At 46.2% G+C, this 25,461-nt stretch overlaps 1 protein-coding gene across 2 annotated transcripts in view; it reads right to left on the bottom strand.

The window, feature by feature from the left end:
* Positions 1–287: 287 nt before the first annotated feature.
* LOC147097037 (5'-AMP-activated protein kinase subunit gamma-1) overlaps positions 288–25,461 on the bottom strand; it is a 66,358-nt gene continuing 41,184 nt past the window's right edge. For both annotated transcript variants that reach the window (XM_085972790.1, XM_085972791.1), the window contains 9 exons: positions 18,663–18,721; positions 17,190–17,235; positions 16,422–16,476; positions 12,754–12,880; positions 10,650–10,815; positions 9,454–9,491; positions 9,223–9,369; positions 6,630–6,723; positions 288–4,480 (listed from right to left, as the gene is read on the bottom strand). In XM_085972790.1, the coding sequence (XP_085828916.1) occupies positions 4,452–4,480; positions 6,630–6,723; positions 9,223–9,369; positions 9,454–9,491; positions 10,650–10,815; positions 12,754–12,880; positions 16,422–16,476; positions 17,190–17,235; positions 18,663–18,721 (761 nt within the window). In that variant the 3' untranslated portion in view covers positions 288–4,451. The remainder of the gene's footprint in view (positions 4,481–6,629; positions 6,724–9,222; positions 9,370–9,453; positions 9,492–10,649; positions 10,816–12,753; positions 12,881–16,421; positions 16,477–17,189; positions 17,236–18,662; positions 18,722–25,461) is intronic.

The following is a 25,461-nucleotide window of genomic DNA, read 5'->3' as shown; positions in this document are numbered from 1 at the left end:
AAATCAGTACACATATTGTCTCACACACACAGGAATGGGAGGACAGTCGGAAAAGGCCACTCACACACACAAAGCACTCAGGGTTGGTCACACACGCACCAGGCAGTCGGGAATCGGACACCGATGCGGACACACACGTGGCATTCAGAAATGAGCCCCACAGACAAAAACAGCCACGCCAAGTGCCTCAAAAATTCAGGTGGCAATCTCATAACAAGGACATCAAGCAAAAGTGAATATCATTAATAACAGAACAGGGAGCTGGTAAGTCAGAAATCCTGAAGACCCATGTTTTGAAGAATTTTATTATAGCTTAGATGGTACAATCAATACCTCTTTCAGTGAGATTTCAAATTTTCACAAGTAAATGCAAAAGGATTGTAAACACTATTCTACTAGAGAAAGGTTTGGACTACAATCGGAATAAATATGATTTTGATTCTATGAGGAAATAACCACTGCACTTTTAAGTTCACAATGATTCCATTGTAATTTTTTAAAAAATGAAACTCAATCATATTACATTAATGAGCAAAACACGGTCAACATCATATAAAACCATTTAACAAAACACTAAAAATGTTTTTAAAACAGAAATCCGGACAGTCTACAGAGCAATGCATAAATGGCACATGGTTGGCAAGTTAATTCATGAAACAATGTTACAAGAATGGGAGGCAGGTTGCTTAGTACATTTAAGAGATTGATTTTTGGAAGAAACAAAAAAATATTTCAACGTACTTTCCCTCCAAACTTTGGTGCCCACTTGCTGCCACACTTCCGTGCCAATGGTGCCCCTTCTGACTCCACACCGAGAGGTCAGCGTGATCGGAGCTTTGAAGACATTTACCAATAATTCACCAATGGCTTCACCATTGATTCCCCTCCACCGGCCCCCCCCCCCCAGCCAAGTGATGAGAGTTGGCCAATCCCAGCCAACCTTGGGAGGCCCACGCAAGAATCTTTTTGGCAGCGGAGGCGGCAGCAGCAGGGGACCCAAAAACTAGAGGGGAAAAGTGACTACGGGAAAACAAATTTTATAAAGTGAGCAGCAATGTTCTCGGCCTGGAAATATTGATCTTCCCCGTCTGGTCTGCAATCCCTTTCGGGAGTTCTATAAAAGCTCCAAACATTTCGGTATCCAAGGAATAAGATCCCCAGCAACAGGAACAGATCGGCACCGAAATGTGGCAAATCCTAGGTGGATGGTGGACATCTGTATCTAGTGACATCACCACAAGGCTAAATATAACCTTAAATGTCACCAATAAAGTTCAAAGTTGTTCAGTTGTGTACCACCATTGACATATAATCCGCCATTCTTCAACCCAACAATTGAAAATACAAACATTATTTTACGGTATTGTCTATAGAAATGCTGCTGGTGATTGTCCAGTGTGGACAATGTGCTGGTTTCAGCAATAATGAACAATTTCAATTAGAGAAGTCATGTGTCAACTTTCCAGGATTAAGCAGTCAGAACACTGCAGTGTGGATTATACACTCTCTGCATGGGGTTTACCAGCAAGTGGACCGTACGCTTTCCCAAATTACATTTCTATGGTGACGTCACAAATCTGGCGCACTATAAATTTTTTTTAAAAACCTTATCAAAAAGAGCCACGCTCTGTTAAAACCCGGCTGGGATCCTGCACCCTCGGGATAGGGAAGGGGGAAAACCCCACCCAGGGCTCTCACTCTGATCACTATCCAGTGGCTCCTGCTGGACGTGCTCCTGTATGAATGTTGGGCGAGGACAGGATTGGCCTCAGCCGTGATGCCCTCCATGTCCAAATAGCCCACCGCTGGGCTCACACATGAAGAATGGCCACTTGGGCCAAGTTCTGAAGGGCTGCCCCTGTGCTCGCTGACCTACACTGGCTCCCGGTTAAGCAGCACCTCGATTTCAAAATTCTCATCCTTGTTTTCAATTCCCTCCCTAAACCTCTCTACCTCCTTTAAGACGCTCCTTAAAACCTGCCTCTTTGACCAAGCTTTTGGTCACCTGCCCTAATTTATCCTTATGTGGATCGGTGTCAAATTTGTTGCCTTAAAATACTCCTGCGCAGCGCCTTGGGACGTTTTACTACATTAAAGGCGCTATATAAATACAAGTAGTTGTTGTTGCCAGCACTGGACTCCAGCAAGCGGCAGCAACTTCAGGAGGGAAAAGGGGTGGGAAAAACAGGAGAAAATTGGAAAGAAAATAATGTTCACATGGTTCCCTTGATAAGATCTACAAGATGTTTTGAAGTCTGAAGCTCCCACCAAACAAAGGGAATTGGTTCTACTTCACCTCTGTTATTTTCAACCTAATCACCTCAATAAAATTCAGATCCAACGTCCATGTTGGATGTTTACAGCAATTTACTGCAGAACCGGGTCAGGGGAATGACCGGAGTCAACGGCACCCTCAATCTTAATTTGCACCCGCAGCATAAAAAAAATCCAGAACGACTTCCCTATTAAATCAGCTTACAGCTCTGAAATTAACTTCGTACAATTCCACTTCCAACTAGTTTGCCTAGTGACAACATTTTGTCTTATTCCAGCAGAACCTTTGGGAGGAGTGGGGTGGGGGAGCTCCAGACCATACACTGAGATACTCGCAACTCGCTTCCCCTGTAAGAATCAGGTTCCCTTGCACCTCAGGCACAGATGAATCCTACCTTTTTGCCGTTTCATAATCGTATATATAATCGCACCAGACCACACTGGCTCATCAGTCCAACCAGTTTGGATTTTTGCCTCTGCCTTATAACAGCACCCCAGACCCTGTCCGCTTAGACATCAGGAACTTGCCAAATTGTATCACTATAATGCCCTAACGTATCCAACTGTGCTGGAACATTTGCATCGCCATATCAGAATGTCCAAGATTCCAGCCACAACCACCATCAATTTGAAACTACCACCTAATTAAAAAGAAAAATAAATCAGCACAAAACACTACCATACACATTGCACACAATTGGATCGAAGCTCTATCTCTTAAATGGTGTAGTGTGAGGTTCCTACATGTTGCACTCCAGGTCTGAACTCGGTGCCTAACCAGAATTCAAGTTAATAATGAATCAAAAGTTTGCCCAATTGGAATTCTAACCGCTAGCAACACTTCCAACTTGGTGCATGAGCATTCCAGGAGTCAGCAAACCAATCTCCATTCAGACTTGATTTTGTTCGTAGAAATGAAAAATACACACTTCCGACACTCAAATCCATGAGCAACAAAATGACATGGGAAAAATTATCTACAACAAAACTGACATTCAAGCCCAGAATTAAAACATCATTTTCCGACAAATAAAGAAATACAATTTGGTTGTTTAAATACTGTGACAATCAATTTCATATCTTATTTTTCTTCAGCCTTTTTTTTTTTTAAGGTGCTGGATTGGCATTCTTCACAGCTCTTTGACGTTTTCAAAAGTCAAAATCAACTTTAGTCAACTATGTATATTCGGACCATTTAGGGACAAGACTATCTGAAACTAAATTACATTAAATATCAAGTGATTTTAAGAAGTGAAATAATTACAGTAATTTAAATTGAGCCATGTTATTTAATAAACGTTCAAATAAAGAGCTCGAGGAAGGATTGCTCCAACTTGAAATGCATTTTCTTAACTGCACTTGAAAGGAGGCTCCAGGAAACAGGGGCAGACACATTCATGTCCCGAAACCCTGTTTCAGCCAGAAGTGCAGAAATAATGAAACCATACAAATTAGACCGTCAAAATAATTACTTGTGACTGTTTTGGTGTGAATGACACAGCATTTAAGTTAGAAAGTGGCACGTCCCAAAAAAAATTTAAAAAATTGTTCTTTAGGAAAAAGAAGTCCGACAAATCAGGTACTGGACTTGTTCAACGCCTTCATCAAAAAGACGACGTTTTATTACACTGTGCTCATGTAATCTGATTTTTGATCATTATGTTTGCATTGGTCAGCGTCTCGCACACATTTTAGCTGAGAACAGCGAATAAAGGAGTGATGTCACTGTTTCAAATTCTTCTGATTCCATCAATTGGATTCTAATATCTAGTACAGAACTGATAAACAAACTTAAATCAAAGTATAAAAAAGTTACGTTCGGATAATGAAATAATCAGTCATGCTAATACACTTCTAAAAGCTACCCACCTGAGGTAGGATGGGATCATTAAAAAGAACAAAAGATTCTGTTCTTTTTGACCTGACCTGCAGTATCATTTCAGTGGACACAGAAAGTCAATGGCTTTATGTAGAAAGGTGCAGAAACATTTCAAAGTTAAACCAAAATCGGAACGGTGAGCAGTAGCAAGGGTCCTTCTCTACCTAATGGAACAGTGTTGTGCTGGTGAAAAGCTTGGTGCCACCATGGGTGCATGTCCTTGGACAAAAGATTTCCAGGCTGGTGAGGTCGCTACATGGGGGGGGAAGATGTTACTGGTGCACTTCACACACATCTCTCACTGTCCGAGCTCGGATGATGCATCACCTAAGGATAAAATTAGAAGAACTTTACTTCATACTTTATCACTGTGTGCTGTCGGACTCTGCCAAACGCACAGTATATTCTGGGTTAATACTTAGCACAGAAAATTAGTCCGCAAAAAAATAATGACACGTTCCATCTCATCTGTGCCATGTACAGGAAACTCTTTGGTATCCGGCACCGACGGGTTGCCGGTTATCAAAAATTCCGGATGAGGGAGAGGGTTATCTACCGAGGCTATTTTTAACAAAGAAAAATGAAAAAATCAAGAATGTGTAGTATACAGTAATTGGGTACTCACCTACAGAATGTTGTGTTAAATGGATGGTGGAAGATGCTTGATTAAGTTCAGTACTGCAGGTGAGGGTAATGCAATGCAATGACTACCAGCAGCGTGGGAGACACACAGTACCCCTGTAAAATGGCGGATCGGAAGAGACTACCGGCAGCGCGGGAGAGCCAGACTCCTGTTATTGAGGTGTTCCGACTTCCGACAGCGCCAAGAAGCTGAGTAGTGGCAGTTTGGAGAACTACCCCCACTGACTAACTCGGCCACCGCGGGAAACTCAGACTCGGAAACATTGCCGGTTATTGAGGTGTTGTTTTCGGAGTGAGAATTTTGCTGGTTAATAGAGAATTCCGGATATTTAGGTGCCGTTTAAATGAGAGTTTCCTGTATATTGAACAGAGCTTCAGGCAATGAGAAGTCTTCAGCCCATGTAAAATATGGATGGAATCCTTACAATCATGTTCAAAGATTTAAAAAGAGAAACTTAGAAACCAGCGGAATCCTTACAATGCCTAACCAGCCAAGTATTTCACTTTGCAAATGTTCAAGACAGCAATCCTAACAAACCAATTACAAAAAGAACCATAATGAATATTCTGGCTCAGCTGTCCATTAGCCACCAAATGAGTCGTAATTTAAAAAAATTACTGTAGTGAGGCTGGGAGGAAAAAAACTCGACAATAGACTGGCTCACATTCCAAGAAAAAGCACAAGTAAGTTTTTCTAACAGCCAGCGAACTACAGCACTGGAATCAATCTTAAATGAGAATGACGAGATAGAGCCTTTTTCTGTGCAAGTCCGTTAACATAATAACTAATTATATAAATATCCACGGTATACCGTGGTGGCAAAAGCTGCAATAGTAATGCATTCTATTTTTAAAATTCAGTGAAACGAGAATTTAAAACATCAGAAGGTGCTCAAGGGATTTCCTTAGCACTTGTATGAAGCTTCCATGAATTACCACTGCCACCACAGTTATCATCGTGATATCACACACGCACGTTATCAATACAAGATTAGGGTTTAACAAATGTCCTCCATTAAATTCAAAGTGGTAGTAAAAAAAATGAATGCTCCTTTCCACCAGCTCACTCCAAAGTGAAAAGTTGATTCAGCTCTTGATTTATGTTATGGTAAAAAAAAATTCAGTTCATTTTAAACCCAAGGCAAACAAAGTTTAGCTTTTAAAAAAAAAAAGTTATTCTCGGCTATCAGGGTAATAAGCAGAGTCTGCCCATACTCCTCAGCAAGAGTGAAAGCTCTCTTATAATGACTGCTGTTTATGGAGTGGTTTCAGGATGGGCAAGTCTGCCTCCATTCGGACTCTCTCTCTCATCCTGTACCAGTAGAGGTTGATATTGCACGGTATGCTCAGGGGGACAGAGGTTAAGAACCAGAATGGTGATTCCCGCCCACTTTTAACAACTGGATTATAGTGTAATAAAAACAGAAAATGCTGGAAATACTCCGCAGGTCAGGCAGCATCTGTGGAGAGAGAAACAGAGTTAACGTTTCAGGTTGATGACCCTTCGTCAGAACTGGAAAAAGCTGGAGATGGAACAGGTTTTTAAGCAAGTGCAGGGGCAGGGAAAGGGGGGAGGGGAGGAAAGAACAAAAGGGAAGGTCTGTGATAGGATGGAAGGCAGGAGAGATTAAGAGATGGTGCAAGGCAAAAGGAGATGGTAATGGGACAAGTTAAGAAACAAATGGTCATCGACCTGAAACGTTAACTCTGTTTCTCTCTCCACAGATGCTGCCTGACCCGCTGAGGATTTCCAGCATTTTCTGTTTTTATTTCAGATTTCCAGTATCTGCAGTATTTTGCTTTTGTATTAGTGGATTATAGTGGATATACTTGCCTCCCCCAGTCAGCACCAGTGCCTGTAGAATATCAGAGAGCGAGACAATCCCCTTCACCACATTATTGTCGTCAACCACCACTAACCGATGAACCTGCAAGCAGGGAAACACCTGATCAGTAACGCGTGGTTATTGTGAGGAATCTCGGAGATGGACAGGAAAATGGTTAATGTCATTACAAATTAAGGGCCGCTTCTTCGCAATAGTTTACCAGCTCTTCACATTAGACAAAAAGCAATCCATTTTTCTTTAAACTTCGAGGGTTCGCACATCTTGATATGGTTCTAGCTCTCTTCTGCCCCTCCACCAAGGTAGTGACCCATTCCAGCACTCTGGAGGAGGAACCCGAGCTCGTTCTCTCCCTCCCTAGTGCAGGGGATGCGGAGAGGAGATTACATTTTCAAGGAGACAAACAACAGATTGGAAATGGGAGGGACAAACGGGGGCAAAGCTCGAGAGCTGCCGAGCCGTTTTGTTTTTTCAGCTCATCGGCGCTGGAAAGGAAGTGCTTCCTGGCTAGCTGGAATGTTCCATCCCAATTCCGATACAAAATGTTGGCGGATACTTCCGTTCAAGGCAATGTCGCAAAGTGTAAAAAAAACATTAATTGCAGTTATTCTGAAACCTTGCCATTTGAGGTTTTACCAAATGCTGCTCAATAAAGTGAAAGATGCGTCGTCCCACGCAGGAGTTTTAACTGAAGTTAGTAATGAGGCATTCCTTATGCCGTGCCCCTTGGTATTTGCTGGAATGTGTGTGTCCTGTTGAAATCTCCAACAAAATCAACAACGTACTCTATTGGTATGTTAAACCCTGAGAAACTCAAAGGTTTAACTCTAAATTTTGCTGATAAGAAAACAGAATAAATATAAGCAAAACCAAAAGAAATCTCACTTCTATCACAACAGAACCTGGAAGAGAGCCGACAATATTTGTGACAAACGCCAGGCTATAAGGAGCACTTTATTCCCAATCAGCAGAGTTTCAAATGACAAAACTGCTACATCTGGTGCTGCCTCCTGTAGGAATTCCTTCTTTCATAACAAGTTATCAATGTGATCTGTACAGGCGGGCTTTTGTGATCGGGGCGAGGGAGGGTGAATGAGACGCATGCCCCCAGTTGAACAGTTGCAATCTCTTACTTATGTAAATGAAATCCGATAAAGTGTTACAACAACAGAAGGAAAAGATAAAAGTTCGAATTTTGTATCAATCCAAATTCATGCATTGTTGAATACACAAGGGAACAAAATCCAAGTGAAGCCATTTATTTTGGGCACAGGTTACTTCTCTTCAGAAAAAAAGAAAAAGAGAACTGCAAATGCTGGAAACAAAGACAGAAAATACACATCAAGCCAATCAGCAATTGAAAAATGAAAGGTTGGTGTCGCATTTTGGGTGTAAACCCATCAAATCAGCTCTGACGAAAGGCTCAGAATGCTAGCCCATCTTATCTCGACAGATACTTTTATTTGTTCCTGGGATGTGGGCATCGCTGGCAAGGCTGGCATTTTTTGCCCATCCCTAATTGCCTTTGAGTGTCTTGCTGGGCCATTTCAGAGGGCAGTTAAGAGTCAACCACACTACTATGGGTCTGGAGTCACATAAAGGCCAGACCGGTAAGGACGGCAGATTTCCTTCCCTAAAGGACATTAGTGAACCAGATGGATTATTACGACAATCTGGTAGTTTCATGGTCACCATTACTGATGCTAGCTTTTAAATTCCAGATTTATTTAATTAATTGAAATTAAATTGAAGGACCTATGCACTTCCAGCATTTCCCATTTACAGTTTACTTCTATTAAGTTCCTGTCAGCATTTCTTAGCTATTTCTCCCTCTCACCAGAACACCAACACCTTTATTTGCAAAACTCCAAATGGCAATTAAATAATGACTAAAAGCAAAGTTTTGCTATTTAATATTTTTGAACAGGCAGTCAAGGCACACTTCTCTCACCAGTGCCCCCATTTTAAACCATGCTGGAGGTGCTCCTCCTGGCAAAGCCTGGTCGGAGGAAGTTAAACGCAACAGCAACAACTACACAGCCAACTGGTTTGTATTCAACGCACTCCAACTCCTGCCAAATCTTACACTTTTCTTGAAGCAGCTTAATAGTGAATTTACCTCATTAAAACAGAAATGCTCTTGCGATTCAGATCTCTTCCAGATAAACATTTCAGGCAGTCGGGCTGCAAAGGACACAGTTTGTACTGTTTATAAAATTCCCACACCACTCAAGAGGTTACTGCAAAGACGACAGGACTGAGCACAGTTGCGAAGTGCCTGTCCCAGTGTGGAGTTGAGTGGAAGGTCCCAAGTTCAATTCCCAGCCTGTGCTGCAGCACTAAATTTGCCCTCCGAGCTTCTGGACGAGGAAGGGGATGGGGGAAAAGAAAAAACTAGCCAGGGTTCCCACTCCTAATCACTATCGGAAGAATGGACACTTGGAACTATATCCCAATAGAGTTAGCATTTTCTGAGGGGGCGGTGGAAGAAAAAATTAGAAAGGGGCTGAAAGGTAATTGACCCATAATTTTAAGCAGTAACTGGTTTTATTCATTGTTCTTTTAAAGCTTCTTTTCCTGTACCTCTGCCTCCACAAGTCGGTTGATAATTGTCTCGAGAGTTTCATGTTTGTAACACTTCAGCACACCTTCGAAGTACTGTGAGCGATGCAGCAGTGCTTTTGTTACAGTAATGTCCAGGTTGTTGTATGTCTTCTCTGCAGCTAGGTTCTAAAGTACAAACTTTTGATTAGAGAATAGTCGAAGAGCAACAAAAAGACTACATGCATATTCAAGTCACTGCAAGGTACTTACAATGACGTCAAACTTAGAGTAGATATCCCCCACGTGTCCTACACAGGGAAAGACAGGAACAATTAGCATAAAACGGGAGGCACTCTGCAGGCCGGAAGAACATTGGAACTAATAGTTCGAGTGTTTGGTAGCAATTAAGTTGAAGGAGTTGAAAAGTGCAAAGAATTTGTCTGGGTTTCTCTACTCACTGGTGCATTAGTAAACAAGCGAATCTCCCCGAGTTCGGACTGTCGTCATTAATTAATTAATTCATGTGTTATGTAGATTTCCCATAAAGACCAAGTGAAGTTACTATCCCCAGGAATTGTCCATTTAGGCCAGATTTGATAAAGCAGTAGAGAAGAAGACACTTGGGTGAATTGCAGTCAAATGAATTGGGGCTATTCTAGCCTATTTTCATCTTTGACTAATTATCCATAGTGTAGAAAGAAAGACTTGCATTTATATAGCACCTTACACGACCACCAGACGTCCCAAAGCACTTTACAGCCAATGAAGTACTTTTTGAAATGTAGTCACTGTTGTAATGTGGGAAACGCAGCAGCTAATTTGCGCACAGTAAGCTCCCACAAACAGCAATGTGATAATGACCAGATAATCTGTTTTAGTGATGTTGGTTGAGGGATAAATATTGGCCCCAGGACACCGGGGAGAACTTGCCTGCTCTTCTTCGAAATAGTGCCAGGGGATCTTTTATATCCACCTGAGAGAGCAGACGGGGCCTTGGTTTAACGTCTCCTCTGAAAGACAGCACCTCCGACAGGGCAGCACTTCCTCAGCACTGCACTGGGAGTGTCAGCCTAGCTTTGTGTTCAAGTCTCTGGAGTGGGACTTGAACCCACGACCTTCTGACTCAGAGGCGAGAGTGCTGCCCACTGAGCCACAGCTGATACTAAACTTTATACTTTACTATCCTCACCAGCATACCGCGCCATAAAGTGGTGTTTGACCTGTATAAATACAGTATTTACAAAAGAAAATATTGAAAGTGCATTGAAACTAAATGTCATTACATTAGCAGAAGTGTTCGAAGTGTCAATTATTGAGAAGTTGTGGTGTTGGTCTGCAGTTACAGCTAATTGCTTTTAATGGGCTGCTCTACTTGTGTGTGTGCAGGAAACTGGACAGTCAAGTGTGTCGAAATGGTGAGAAAACACATTTTGCAATGGAGGTTAAAAATAAGAACTTCATTTTACCGGACTCATCCACAACAGGCAACGCAGATACTCTTTTTTCCACAAAGATCCCCAAAGCCACATAAATGGGAGTGTTTTTGTTCACCACGGCAATGTTCTTGTAGGTTCCAATGTTCAACTCTTCCAGCGTTTTTGACATAAAATCGGGTTTGGCCATCTCTGAAATCTGCAAGAAAAATTATTAGCTGAAGAAACACAGCAAACTCTTCCTAGAACATCAAATACACAAAATAAACTCATTGCAATATACTGATGAAAAGCACATGATTGCTTATGGTTTTGAATGAGGCATCTAAATGCACTTTTCTAAAGTAACAATAAAATTGATTCATGTTTTTATTTTTTGTTCCAAGAATAAGTCTGTTGTTCTCCCCCACTCTGTCCAGCACAGTTAAGAATCCCCCAAAATCCACCATCACCAATATCCATCTTGCCATGGTTTGAGTCATGGAGGAATACAAGTTACCAGGTGGGTTGCTAACCCCCCCTCCCCATCACTCAAGCCCACTTCCTGGCTGGTATGTCCACACCATCTGTGGAAAAGTCAGTGAGCCAGACTATCCTTGCTAAGGGTAAAATGTGGGAGGACAAGAAAGAGGTGGACCTAGGTCGTAGTTAGTGGAGCATCATTCAGTGCTGGTACTCCAGTTTCCCACCTTCCTGAGCAGTAAACCAAGGTCTATATGGTCCAAATTTTGTTCCGCACCAAAGTCAATCACATTGATACAATTTGATTTTTCCCCCCCAACATTTTAAACTTCCGTTCATAGCAAGACAGCAGTTTCAATAAGCAGGCCATGTCTCCTATGAACTGAATCTTGCAGCCTTAAAGGCAACATGAATGGAACTGTGTGGCACAGGAATAACAATTACCCTCTAACTGTGGGATTTTGCACAAGAGATTACGTGGGTTGCTGACGACATGTCCAATTAGAAAGGCAGTAAATATCTCACTGTCAAACTGCATTGTTCAGGTTAAAACTAATGGTCAAATTTATTTACAAGTAGGATAGTTATACAGAAGAAGATACACAGCTTATAATTAGCGGTACAATACTTCAACTGTTCCAAAAACATTGAAGAGGCCAAAAATCTACTGAGTATCTGACGAAATGTTGCATGAGTGATGAGCACCTCTTTGCCACCTCTCGTGGGCTAGGCACTGCAAAGCATGGAACTGAAGATCGGAGGAAAATCCCACAGTGCTTATATAATTTTCTGGGATTCTAAAGATAGGCTTCCCCATAAGGTCAAACAGATTCCTCATAATAATTGGGACAAATAAGGCATTAATCATTAACCAGATAAGGTGTGATGGGGCAGTGTGCAGTCATTTGACCCCAACCTCCAGAGAAACCATTCAGATTGTCTGATGCGGGTTTGCAAGGTCGCAAAAATTAATGTTTTAAAGGTATAACTTATGAACGCAAGCAAAGATGCCACTGCAGGAGACTGGGTAGGTCGGATGGCCACCGTGGCAATGTGGGTATCTCTCTGGGAAATTCTGTACATTGTTTTTCTCCTTTGGCAACAAGGCGAAAGAATTCCCCATCCCAGCCACAACTAACTGAAGTCAATTTAAAAATGTTTTGTTTCATTGAAACCCAAAAAACACAGACATTCCTGTTTGAGGCAAGATGGGAGCTCTGCTTCCATTGCAGTATAAATCCTACACTCAGGAATTCTCCTAATACAGAATCCCACCTCTTCAGTGTTAGAGGAGATTCTGCTCAGTAATATACCCTTCTCGTCTCCAAATAATAGAGAACGCCAATGTAGTGTCACAATGTCCACTCTGTGCTACTGAATTCCGAAGACCCCAGGAGCGAATGGATCAGATCTCTGACCTTTACGTCAGCTGTACTCAAGAGTGAGCTGTATCAGAGTGACTCTGGACCGCAGTGTAAATGGCCTAAATGCCAATGTTATTCACACTCAAGAAACAAAGGGTGATCAAACCAGTAGAAACAGAGACCAGGCCAAAGCATTGTCTGATGTTTGGGAAAAAAAAAAAAAAAAAAAATCAGTGTGCGCGTGCTTGTGTGGAAGGACTTCATTCACCTCACTTTTGCCATTGCTCGTGTCACTGGTCTGAGATACTTACAAAGAGTTTGAGAAACTTCAGGATGCGCTTGTGCGTAAGGATGTAGAGCGTATTCCCCGTCAATGGATCAACGACTGGAAGACGGTGAATTTTGTTCTTGATCAGTGATGAAACTGCATCATACAAGCTGCAGTGATGGAAAAGGTTGTGAGGCACAGCTTGGCGCTGTATGACACAAGGATTCATTTCATAATTAACTGCATGACACAAGGATTCACTTAAGCTCGGAATGGTCTTTTCAACTTTTAAAATGTACACTTGTACCAAACTCCAAAAGCTATTTCCTGTCAATGATTAATAACATTCTGCCAACTAGAATTAGAACAAATGGACAGAAAGAAAGGAGCTCTTCATTCATAATACTCCAGTCCCCAAACAAGTTTGCATGAACGGCATGCAGCCAAAGCATGACTACAACTCTGGAGTAAGTGTGCACATGCTTAGGCTATCAGTAATGCTGAAACTGCCTCACATATGAACAGGGCAGGTTCAGCAGCAAGCAAACCAGCACGCATCACAGAATTGCTCCATAATATAAACAGCTAGGTGATATGGGGAAGTGGATTATATTGCATTACATCCTGTTTTCTCACCTATAATAGACGTTTTTTGGAAGTAACTTCACCACATGGACTGCAGCAGTTCAAGGCGGTGGCTCACCACCACCTTCCTAAGGGCAATAAATGCCGGCCTTGCCAGCGACGCCCACATTCCATGAACTAATTTTTTAAAAGTTTGTGTCTAAGAATGCAGAAATGAATAAATGCTTGGCCAGTAAACCAAAAATGTTGTTCACTGAACCACGCAAATCAAATTCCAATACATAAATCCACAAATGTTGAATCTTAAGCCTACTTGACGTTTTTTTAAAAATTACTTTACCCTCTGCTTTGAATTATTTTTTCTTTCTCGCCACCTGTTCCTATGGAGCTGCCTACAGCCCCAGCCTCCTCCCATCCCTGCCCACAGCCTCCCAGCCTCCTCCCATCCCTGCCCACAGCCTCCCAGCCTCCTCCCATCCCTGCCCACAGCCCCCCAGCCTCCTCCCATCCCTGCCTACAGCCCCCCAGCCTCCTCCCATCCCTGCCCACAGTCCCAGCCTCCTCCCATCCCTGCCCACAGCCCCCCAGCCTCCTCCCATCCCTGCCCACAGCCCCCCAGCCCCCTCCCATCCCTGCCCACAGCCCCCCAGCCCCCTCCCATCCCTGCCCACAGCCCCCCAGCCTCCTCCCATCCCTGCCCACAGTCCCAGCCTCCTCCCATCCCTGCCCACAGTCCCAGCCTCCTCCCATCCCTGCCCACAGTCCCAGCCTCCTCCCATCCCTGCCCACAGTCCCAGCCTCCTCCCATCCCTGCCCACAGTCCCAGCCTCCTCCCATCCCTGCCCACACCCCCCCAGCCCCCTCCCATCCCTGCCCACACCCCCCCAGCCCCCTCCCATCCCTGCCCACACCCCCCCAGCCCCCTCCCATCCCTGCCCACACCCCCCCAGCCCCCTCCCATCCCTGCCCACACCCCCCCAGCCCCCTCCCAGCCCACAGCCCCCCAGCCCCCTCCCATCCCTGCCCACAGCCTCCCAACCTCCTCCCATCCCTGCCCACACCCCCCAGCCTCCTCCCATCCCTGCCCACAGTCCCAGCCTCCTCCCATCCCTGCCCACAGTCCCAGCCTCCTCCCATCCCTGCCCACAGTCCCAGCCTCCTCCCATCCCTGCCTACAACCCCCCAGCCTCCTCCCATCCCTGCCCACAGTCCCAGCCTCCTCCCATCCCTGCCCGCAGACCCCCAGCCCCCTCCCATCCCTGCCCGCAGACCCCCAGCCCCCTCCCATCCCTGCCCACACCCCCCAGCCTCCTCCCATCCCTGCCCGCAGCCTCCCAACCTCCTCCCATCCCTGCCCACACCCCCCAGCCTCCTCCCATCCCTGCCCACAGTCCCAGCCTCCTCCCATCCCTGCCCACAGTCCCAGCCTCCTCCCATCCCTGCCCACAGTCCCAGCCTCCTCCCATCCCTGCCCACAGTCCCAGCCTCCTCCCATCCCTGCCTACAACCCCCCAGCCTCCTCCCATCCCTGCCCACAGTCCCAGCCTCCTCCCATCCCTGCCCGCAGACCCCCAGCCCCCTCCCATCCCTGCCCGCAGACCCCCAGCCCCCTCCCATCCCTGCCCACACCCCCCAGCCTCCTCCCATCCCTGCCCGCAGACCCCCAGCCCCCTCCCAGCCCTGCCCACAGTCCCAGCCTCCTCCCATCCCTGCCTACAGCCCCCCAGCCTCCTCCCATCCCTGCCCGCAGACCCCCAGCCCCCTCCCATCCCTGCCTGCAGACCCCCAGCCCCCTCCCATCCCTGCCCACAGTCCCAGCCTCCTCCCATCCCTGCCCACAGCCCCCTCCCATCCCTGCCCACAGTCCCAGCCTCCTCCCATCCCTGCCCACAGTCCCAGCCTCCTCCCATCCCTGCCCGCAGACCCCCAGCCTCCTCCCATCCCTGCCCACAGTCCCAGCCTCGTCCCATCCCTGCCCTCAAACCCCCAGCCCCCTCCCAGCCCTGCCCACAGTCCCAGCCTCCTCCCATCCCTGCCTACAGCCCCCCAGCCTCCTCCCATCCCTGCCCGCAGACCCCCAGCCCCCTCCCATCCCTGCCTGCAGACCCCCAGCCCCCTCCCATCCCTGCCCACAGTCCCAGCCTCCTCCCATCCCTGCCCACAGCCCCCTCCCATCCCTGCCCACAGTCCCAGCCTCCTCCCATCCCTGCCCACAGTCCCAGCCTCCTCCCATCCCTGCCCGCAGACCCCCAGCCTCCTCCCATCCCTGCCCACAGTCCCAGCCTCGTCCCATCCCTGCCCTCAAACCCCCAGCCTCCTTCCATCCCTGCCCGCAGACCCACAGCCCCCTCCCATCCCTGCCCGCGGCCCCCCAGCCCCCTCCCATCCTTGCCCGCGGCCCCCCAGCCTCCTCCCATCCCTGCCCGCGGCCCCCCAGCCTCCTCCCATCCTTGCCCACGACCCCCCAGCCTCCTCCCATCCCTGCCCGCGGCCCCCCAGCCTCCTCCCACCCCTGCCCACAGCCCCCCAGCCTCCTCCCATCCCTGCCCGCAGCCCCCCAGCCTCCTCTCATCCCTGTCTGCAGCCAACCAGCCAGCTACACCCCCCAAGCTTCCCAATCTCCTTCCCCGCTCCCGCTTCCAGTGTACTCCTTCCCCAGCCTCCAGCACCCTCCCCACATCCTTCTCTCCCTGACCCACATTTCCAGCCCCCGACATCCTCCTCTCCCGTCTCTAGGCCCATACATCATCCTCCTGCCCCTGCCTTCAAGAAAGACAAGAGTAATGGTACTTTTTGAATGGGAAAAATTGTTCAGTTCTGTACATTCCTAAGTTCCTTCAATAAAGAATCCGAAGATGCATGAAACATTTTGTTCCCCAACTCCAAAGCAATTATATTATTCCTACTAAATTCTCTGCTGACCAGTGTATGAAAAAACTGCCATTTGAATTCTTTGCAAGAGGCCATAAAGCACCTCTTGCATGAGAACAATTCATTTACAATTCAGAGCGCTCTGATCAGAAGAAAAACAGATCCCTCAGAAAAGTGAGCAAATGATGGTAGTAGCTCGGAGAAATCAAACTATACACACACACACTGCTGCATAAGATTAGGATATTTAGTTACCTGGCATTTGGAGAGATGCTCACCAATGGTTTAAACGAATCCTGTAAGTAAACCTCTGATAAGACAGAAGATAGGAAAAAACAATCGATCAATGAGTGGCAAGTAGGAATCAGCAGTTCAAGCTAACACGCTTTTTAAAGGGGTATTTACTAAATTCTGCAATTCAAGGAAATAGCGATGGTTACTAAATTAGTGGTGCGGAGAAGAGAATTCAAAAAATGCTGACAATACCTAGATTAATGGTTGATAATGCAAGGCCACACACTTAAAGTACAGTCTTGCCATCAGGACCCCCTTTTTATATACATAAAAAATAATCAGAATTCTGATGAACTTTTAACATACTGTAGTTTTCACAGTTTGTGCACATTAAAAAATAGTTTAAACCATTTAATTTTCCAGGATTCTTTAAATATACCCTTCAATAACTACAGAGCTAAATCAAGGCTCAGCAAATTATGAAGCAGTGGAATGATCTAAGTAGGAGACAACCAACCGCAGACAACAAAAGCCTCTTTAAAAGGGCTTAACCAGAAAGAGGTTTATGTTTATTACAAAGTCCAAAATCCCTTTGGCAAAGTAAATTGCGCAATCCTACTTCAAGGCCAAACAGGAGGATCCCACAACTTCACACCACTCGCTCCTTCTTCCGTGGTGTGCAGGTTGCAGGACTCCACCTTATGACATCCATATTATAACTCACCCCCCACCCTCCATAACTTCCAAAGTCACGAGTCAACCCTCATCCCCGCCATGGTCTTACTTTACCTCTCCAGGTTTCTATTTTGTGTTCCTCCAGTTCGTAGATCTGAACCTGTGCAGAAGGAGAAAAAAACGTTTGAAATCAACTGGTAAATTGTTTCTCCATCAGATTGGTCATCGCTCCCCCACACTTCTTCCATGCAACCCCCCGCCCCTCATCTTAATGCAACCTAAATCGTGGGCTTCTTTACACAAAGTACTTCTACAATCAAATAGGAGGCTCATTGAATGCAGGCCAGTCTCCTCTTGATTGAAACATAAAAGATTCTGAGGGGGCTTGACAGGGTAGATGCAGGGAGGATGTTTCCCCTCGTGGGGAGTCTAGAACTCGGGGGCATAGTTTCAGGATAAGGGGTCGGCCATTTAGGACCGAGATGAGGAGGAATTTCTTCACTCAGAGGGTGGTGAATCTTTGGAATTCTCTGCCCCAGAGAGCTGTGGAGGCTCAGTCGTTGAATATATTCAAGGCAGAGATAGACAGATTTTTGAAAAACATGGGAGTCGAGGGTTATGGGGAGCGGGCAGGAAAGTGGAGTTGAGGCCAAGATCAGATTAGCCATGATCTCATTGAATGGCGGAGCAGGCTCGAGGGGCCGAATGGCCGTCTCCTGCTCCTAATTCTCATGTTCTTATGGTTTTTTCCCAATGCTAAACACAAAGGGATACAGACTAGAAGAGTCCAGGTAGGATGCCGATCTGTGCGGTGTTACCTGATCTTCACCAGACCATTTGCAGGGCAGCTACAATTAGCCTGTGGCCTCGCCCCAGGGCTATGGGGGTGCAGCAGGGGGCGGAGGGAATTGGTTAAGGTTTCTACTCCTAATCAGTAACGATCGATGCCTGGTGAAAAGTACATTTGCAGACCAATGTTCCCCCGCAAGGTGCCTGGGTGCCGTCTTGGAGGTCCCGCACAGCCCGGGACCGGCTTTTCAAATGGGAGACTGCGCAAAATTTTGAATGGGCCGTGCAGCCCGTTAAAGGGACCGCACACCCAAAAAAAATTAGGGGGAAAACATTGGCGGGCGCACAGCCGCGCATCAACCGGGAGGTCCCGCGCAGGGAAAAAAATTAGAGGGAACATTGGTGCAGACATCAAGCGAGACAGGCTCCGGCTCAGCCGTGATGCCTTCTGTGATCGAATAGCTCGCTAACGCGGTCGAGGCTCACACATTAGGAATGGCCATGTGGATGAGGCATCAGTGGGTGGCCAGGGCTCATGGAACTGCATCCCAGCACGGGTAACCTTCAAGGCAAAACCGGGGTAACAACTGGGCTGTATCGTAGTGTAGCTGAAAAGAGACATCTTCACGGAAGACAGTGATAAAGCAGCCTTGTGATTCAAGCCTAACATCACCTGATTGCAAAGCAAAAGCTCACTTAGAGCACCGCGATGTCCCGAGAATCATTCTTAATACCACAGTATTTAAAATTAATTGCAACCTCAGCACACACACACGCGCAAACACACACTGGACGTACCAGTGGCGACTTGTAGTATCTGTGCAAAATATTAATGAAATCTGTGATTGTGAGCATGCCTGCAACAGAACAAAAGACCACAGTCAAAATGGAAAACGGATTTCTTCTACTGATTGCGTATTAATTATTAAAATTAGTAACCTTCATTTGCATGCAGTACATTATAATAGCACGACTTCCTGGTTAAACGTGCATGCAGTGTCTTGCACAGTGCTGTGGATGAACACGAGAGTGAGCAAACATCAGTTTATTTCTGCGACCCTTTTTCAATTGATTCCCATTTAAATAAATGATGATCCAGGTGACTGTGCATACTAGCTCAGCCTCTCTTCAGTCCCTAATGATGCATCTTTGTGTAGCACGGTGAACCACCTTCTACCCATTAATTCCTGCAAGGAATTCAATTCTTATAGAACACCAGGTCGGCTGCTTTTATTCTGCACTTTTGCGATCTTCCCGAGCGCGGGCCGAACACAAAAAGTGCCATGTGAAACTGGCGAGGGCACATTGTTGTGCTGCCAGTAAAGCCACTTGAAAAATGTGGTGTTGCAGGACAGCATCAGGCAGTACAAACCCCTGCCAAAAAAACCCAAGCTTTTAATGCTTAATAAACAATGTTAGGCTGCTGTGGCACCATTCACAAATCAGCGATTGAAAAGAGTCGGCTATCTTGGCCGCTTTTCAAACAGCACAAGTTGCGCCGGCAGTGAGCAACACTTCACGCACGCATTTGTGTGCACAGCAGAAAGTTCAGACTTCTGCAAGCTTGCAATGAAAAGGGCACAGAAAACATGGCTCTCTATTTGTATTGCTGTGAAAATAGAGCCAATATTGCTCTTGGTGCAGGATAAATGGCATTAAAAACTCGCCTTCACAGCCCATCTGTCCGTGGGAAGGGACAGGGCTGCCACCTGGCACACACCTCACTCTCCAATGCGAGGACCAGGAGGACGAGCCAAAGAACGTGGGAAAGCAAGTTGTGCAGGGGACTCAAAGAATCTGCAAAGGGATATGGACAGACTAAGTGAGTGGGCAAACATTTGGCAGATGGAGTATATTGTGGGAAAGTGTGAGGTTATCCACTTTGGTGTTGTATCCGTGTGTTAATGGAGACACGGAATGCAGGAGTTGGTTTAACAGGTGTTTACTGAACAAAGTCTGGAGGTGAACTAAAAGATACAAGACACTATACAGGCTTATATACCCGAGTGGTCACTACCGGTATTACAGTACACAGGGGCTCTTAAAAAAGGTACATACACTACAATTCCTCCCCTTTTAGATAATTAGTACATAACATTTTAAGTAATCATTAATTAACATGTTTACAAGAACAATAATCTACACATTTGCTGCAGTTAATCAATTATAAGTCAGTCTCTCTGGAGGCTTCCTGACTCGGTCCGGATAACGCCTCGGTGGTGTAGTAGTTTTCGGTGGTGCAGGTGGTTCTTTTGGCAAGGTCGATTCGGCTTGAATGCCAGTGTCGGGTTCATCTGGTTCCAGTATCACCGGATCGGAGGTAGATACTATGGGTATCTCTGCTTCATCATTAGGCGTATAGAGTTGTGGTGTAGGTTGTCCCTTTTTGGATGACTCTATGATCTGGTCAGCATGGCGCCTTATTATGCTTTCACCAATGTCCACGGTATACATCAGCGGTCCTAGTCGTGTGCAAATAGTTCCAGGCTGCCATTTCTCGGTACGGTAGTCCCGGCCAAAACTTGTTGACCTATCTGGAAGGTTCTAGTTGGCCTTTCATTCATGCCTTGAAATTGCCGGTTCTCTACGTCCCTTCTGATGTTTGGCTTGATCAAATCCAGCCGGCATCTTAGTCTTCTATTGAAAAACATCATGGCGGGAGTTTGGTTTGTAACCACGTGTTGCATTCCTGTACGCAAACAAGAAGTTATCTACCTTATGTTGGAGATTTATGTCTTCATTACCCATGGCCTTTATGGCCTTCTTGAAGGTCTGGACAAACCTGTCAGCCAATCCATTGGTGGCGGGATGGTATAGGGCAGACGTGTAGTGCTTAACCCCATTGTTTTTTTTAAGAACTTCCTGAATTCTTCGGACACAAATTGCGGTCCATTATCAGAACAGATCTGTTCAGGCAGCCCATTCCTGGCAAATATGGTCCTTAATACTGTGATGGTTTTTTCCGTGGTGGTGGTGGACATCTTTATTACCTCCGGCCACTTGGAGTGTGCATCCACCGCGATTAAGAACATCGAGTCCATAAATGGACCAGCAAAGTCGATATGTACCCTTTGCCATGGAGATGAGGGCCACTCCCATGGATGTAGAGGGGCTTGTGATGGGGCGTTTTGGACCTTCTGGCATCCTAGACAGCTCTTGGTCATTTCTTCGATGTCTCCATCGATACCTGGCCACCACACAAACGCTCTGGCTAGGTTCTTCATTTTCACTCCACCCAGATGCCCCTTGTGAAGCTCCTTTAGCACTTTATCCTGGAGTTTGGGTGGAATCACCACTCTGGATCCACACATCAAGGTTCCTCGGCACACTGACAGCTGTTCTCTTCTTTGCGAGAATGCTGGCAACAGTGGTTCGCCATGTGCTGGCCATCCCTTCACCGTTAAATCGTAGACTCGTGAGAGAGTCGGGTCATTTCTCGTTTCCTTTTCAATGGTAGAATTTGTTACTGGTAGACATTCCACTATGGTTGAGTGGAACATCTCCACTGGGTCCACTGTAGGTGCCTCTTCTACCGTTGGCAACGGTAGGCGCGATAACCCGTCAGCATTCCCATGCTGTTTTGATTCTTTGTATTCTATGTCATATTGGTGTGCCCCTAGGAAAAGGAACCACCTCTGTAGCCTTTGCGCTGTCATAATGGGAACGCCCTTTTTAGGGTTGAATATGGAGACGAGGGGTTGATGGTCAGTCAACAAGGTAAATTTTTGTCCATGTAGGTAATGGTTGAATTTCTTCACTCCCCACACCAGGCTGAGTGCTTCCCTGTCGATCTGGGCATAGTTACGCTCAGCTGAGTTCAATGAGCATGACGCAAAAGCTATCGGCCGCTCCGAGCCATCAGGGAATCTATGCAATAATACTGCTCCTACGCCGTAAGGGGATGCATCGCACGCCAGTCTGATTGGCAGTGATGGGTTGTAATGAGCCAACACTTCCTTGGACGTGATCAAGCCTTTGCATTTATGGAAGGCACGTTTACAGTCCTCGCTCCATTCCCAAATTACTCCCGTTTGCAGCAGTTCGTTAAGAGGGTGCAGAATAGTTGACAAGTTCGGTAAAAATTTATGATAGTAATTTATCAATCCCAGGAACGACCTTAATTGTGAGACATTTTCAGGTGCTGGGCTTTTATGATCGCTTCAATTTTTTTCAGGTGACTTATGCAACCCTTCTTCGTTAATTATATGGCCACAATATGATATTTGTTTCTGGAAAAATTCGCACTTGGGGCGATTTGCTCGTAGGCCCCGTTCTTTCAGCCTAGTGAGCACCTGCTCGAAATTGGCAAGGTGCTCGTTGTCGTTTTCTCCTGTTAAAAGGATGTCGTCTAGGTAGCATTGAGTCCCCGGAATCCCTTGCAGGACTTGCTCCATAGCTCTTTGCCAGATAGCTGGAGCTGATGCTACTCCGAAAACCAGTCGATTGTACTGGTACAGGCCTTTGTGTGTATTTATCGTGAGATACTTTTTAGAGGCCTCCTCAACCTCCATCTGTAGATATGCCTGTGCCAAGTCAATTTTGGTGAAACGTTTCCCTCCGGATAGTGAGGCGAAAATATCTTCTATCCTCGGAAGAGGATACTGTATCGTGTGAAGGACCGGGTTTACAGTCACCTTGAAGTCCCCACAGATGCGAATTTTTCTCTGTTCTTCAGATTTATCATTATTCAACGATTTCCTCATGACCGGGACGATGGGTGTTGCCCACTCGCTCCAATCTACCTTGGATAACACGCCTGCTTTTTCCAAATTCTCCAGCTCTGCCTCGACTGCTGGACGAATTGCGTATGGCACCGGCCTTGCCTTAAAAAACTTGGGAATTGCCGCATCTTCCACTTTTATTGAGGCGGTGACGCCTTTCAAGGTTCCTAGTTCCTGTTGAAACACTTTGGCGTTAGCCAAGATGTCTTTTAATCGTTCAGGTATGACGTCATCATCATTTTTTTTCTTACTGGTCACCGTCAGTGCCTGAATGGAGTGCCAGTCTAAACGTATCTTCCTGATCCATTCACGTCCCAACAACGGTGGACCACCATCTTGCAGAACGTATAAATACAACTTCTGTATTTCCTTGCCGTTGTATACAACAGGCACCCTTATTTTCCCTCTGGGGTATACTTTCTGCCCCGTATATGTCTTCAAGATAATGGATGTGTCTTTCAAAGGTATATGCGGAAATAGCCGCTCGTAATCCCGTCGACTTATGACGGTCAGAGCTGATCCTGTATCTAGCTCCATTTTAACTGGGGACCCCGCTATTGTGAGGGTAACCCAAATGGTCTGGTAATCTTCTTTGGCAATTACATTATGTAATTTGAGACAGCTTAGTCTCTTGTTTCCGGAGTCGCTATCGCTCTTCTGGTCTTCGGAGCTACTAGTCATCATTTGTACCTTTCTGTACTTTTCCTTATTGATTTTTTTTCTGTCAGTGGATTTTTTGCTTCCAGATCGGCATATACGTGCAATGTGTCCCATCTTTCCGCATTGCCTGCATGCTTTGTCCTTGAACCAGCAGTCCCTCTGGTCATGGGTGGATCTGCCGCAGCGATAACATCTCTCGAAACCCCGTGTCATTTCATGGGTGCCGAAGTCCTGTGGCTTTTGCTGTATCTCTGCAGCTCCTCTTGCTGCTGCTTCATATGATACAGCCACACTGAAAGCCTTGTCCAGTGTCAAATCTTTCTCAGAAAGTAGCCTTTTCTGCGTTCCTTCACTTAAGAGACCGCAGACGAATTTGTCTAGAAGAGAATCTGCCAGTCCTGCTCCGAATTGGCAGTGCTTTGATAGCTTCCTTAATTCGGGGAGGTAATCAGCGTTACTTTCATTCTTGTGCTGATTCCTCCTGAAGAATTTGAATCGTTCCGCTATCAGCAGCGGTGTTGGGTTTAAGTGCTCCTGTAGGGTATCAACAATCTCCTTAAAATTCTTGTCCATCGGTTTGGCTGGAGTGATCAAGTTTCGTAACAGCCTGTATGTCCTTGCGCCCATCAGATTTAGAAGTACCGATGCCTTTTTATCATCCTCTACTTCATTCGCTGTGCAATATACCTCCACTCTTTCCACATATGTGGTCCAATCCTCTATATCACTATCGAAAGCAGTAATATTGCCAGTCTTAGGCATCCTGAAAATCAAAAATGGCGCCTCCCGCGCTTTCCTTTCTTCACTGCCGAGAAAAAATGGCGTCTCCCGCGCTTTCCCGCCGCTGCTGACAACGCTGTTCTCCGCAGTTTTTATTTACACAGATATTTTTAATAGTTGGAGACTCGTTCCCGCCGGACTCTCTGGGACTTTTCCCTCCCTCCGCTTGGTCCGAACGCCGACCTGCTTTGCAGCGCCGGCCGTCTCCCGAGTGCTCCACCCTCCGTCTCTGTTTGCCTCCGCCTTCCGACTCGCTGCTCGGCCCCGCTGCAGAGCCACCCGATCGAGCCCCAGCCCGCCGACCAGGAAGGATTAGTGCAGTACCTGCCACCAGCCCGGCTAGCTGGTGAAACCACAGTTTTTTTTTCTTCGACCTTCGTCTGAGGAATCGATCTCCTTGAGGTGCTGCCGAATTGCAGGTAAGTCCGTTTCCAATTCGTCGCCACTGTTGTATCCGTGTGTTAATGGAGACACGGAATGCAGGAGTTGGTTTAACAGGTGTTTACTGAACAAAGTCTGGAGGTGAACTAAAAGATACAAGACGCTATACAGGCTTATATACCCGAGTGGTCACTACCGGTATTACAGTACACAGGGGCTCTTAAAAAAAGGTACATACACTACATTTGGCAGGAAAAATAAAAAAGCAAATCATTATTTAAATGGAGAGGAATTACAAAATGCTACAGTTCAGGAGGGACCTGCGGGTCCTTGTGCATGAAACACAAAGTTAGCATGCAGGTACAGCAAGTAATCAAAAAGGCAAATGGAATGTTGGCCTTTATTGCAAGGGGGTTGGAGTATAAAAGCAGGGAAGTCCTGCTACAACTGCACAGGGTATTGGTGAGACCACACCTTGAGTACTGCGTACAGTTTTGGTCTCCTTATTTAAGGAAGGATATACTTGCATTTAATGCAGTTCAGAGACGATTCACTAGGTTAATTCCAGAGATGAGGGGGTTGACTTTATGAAGAAAGGTTGAGCAGGTTGGGTCTATACTCATTGGAATTTAGAAGAATGAGAGGTGATCTTATTGAAACATATAAGATACTAAGGGGGCTCGACAAGGTAGATGCAGAGAGGGTGTTTCCCCTCGTGGGGAAATCTAGAACTCGGGGGCACAGTCTCAGAATAAAGGGTCGCCCTTTTAGAACTGAGATGAGGAGGAATTTCTTCTCTCAGAGGGTCGTAAATCTGTGGAATTCCGTGTAGGCTGGGTCATTAAATACATTTAAGGTGGAGATAGACAGATTTTTGCAAGATAAGGGAGTGAAGGGTTATGGGGAGCGGGCGGGGAAGTGACATTGAGCCCAAGATCAGCCATGATCTTATTGAATGGCGGAGCAGGCTCGAGGGGCCAAGTGGCCTATTCCTGCTCCGATTTCTTATGTCCTGGTTTAGGTGCAATTTTAACATCCCGCACACAATTGAATTC

Source organism: Somniosus microcephalus, chromosome 33 (genome assembly GCF_052327205.1).
Source record: "Somniosus microcephalus isolate GS21.2 chromosome 33, FLI_Smic_1.0, whole genome shotgun sequence".
NCBI lineage: Eukaryota > Metazoa > Chordata > Chondrichthyes > Squaliformes > Somniosidae > Somniosus > Somniosus microcephalus.
Note: the sequence above shows the minus strand (reverse complement) of the source record. Positions and strands in the feature narration are given on the sequence as shown.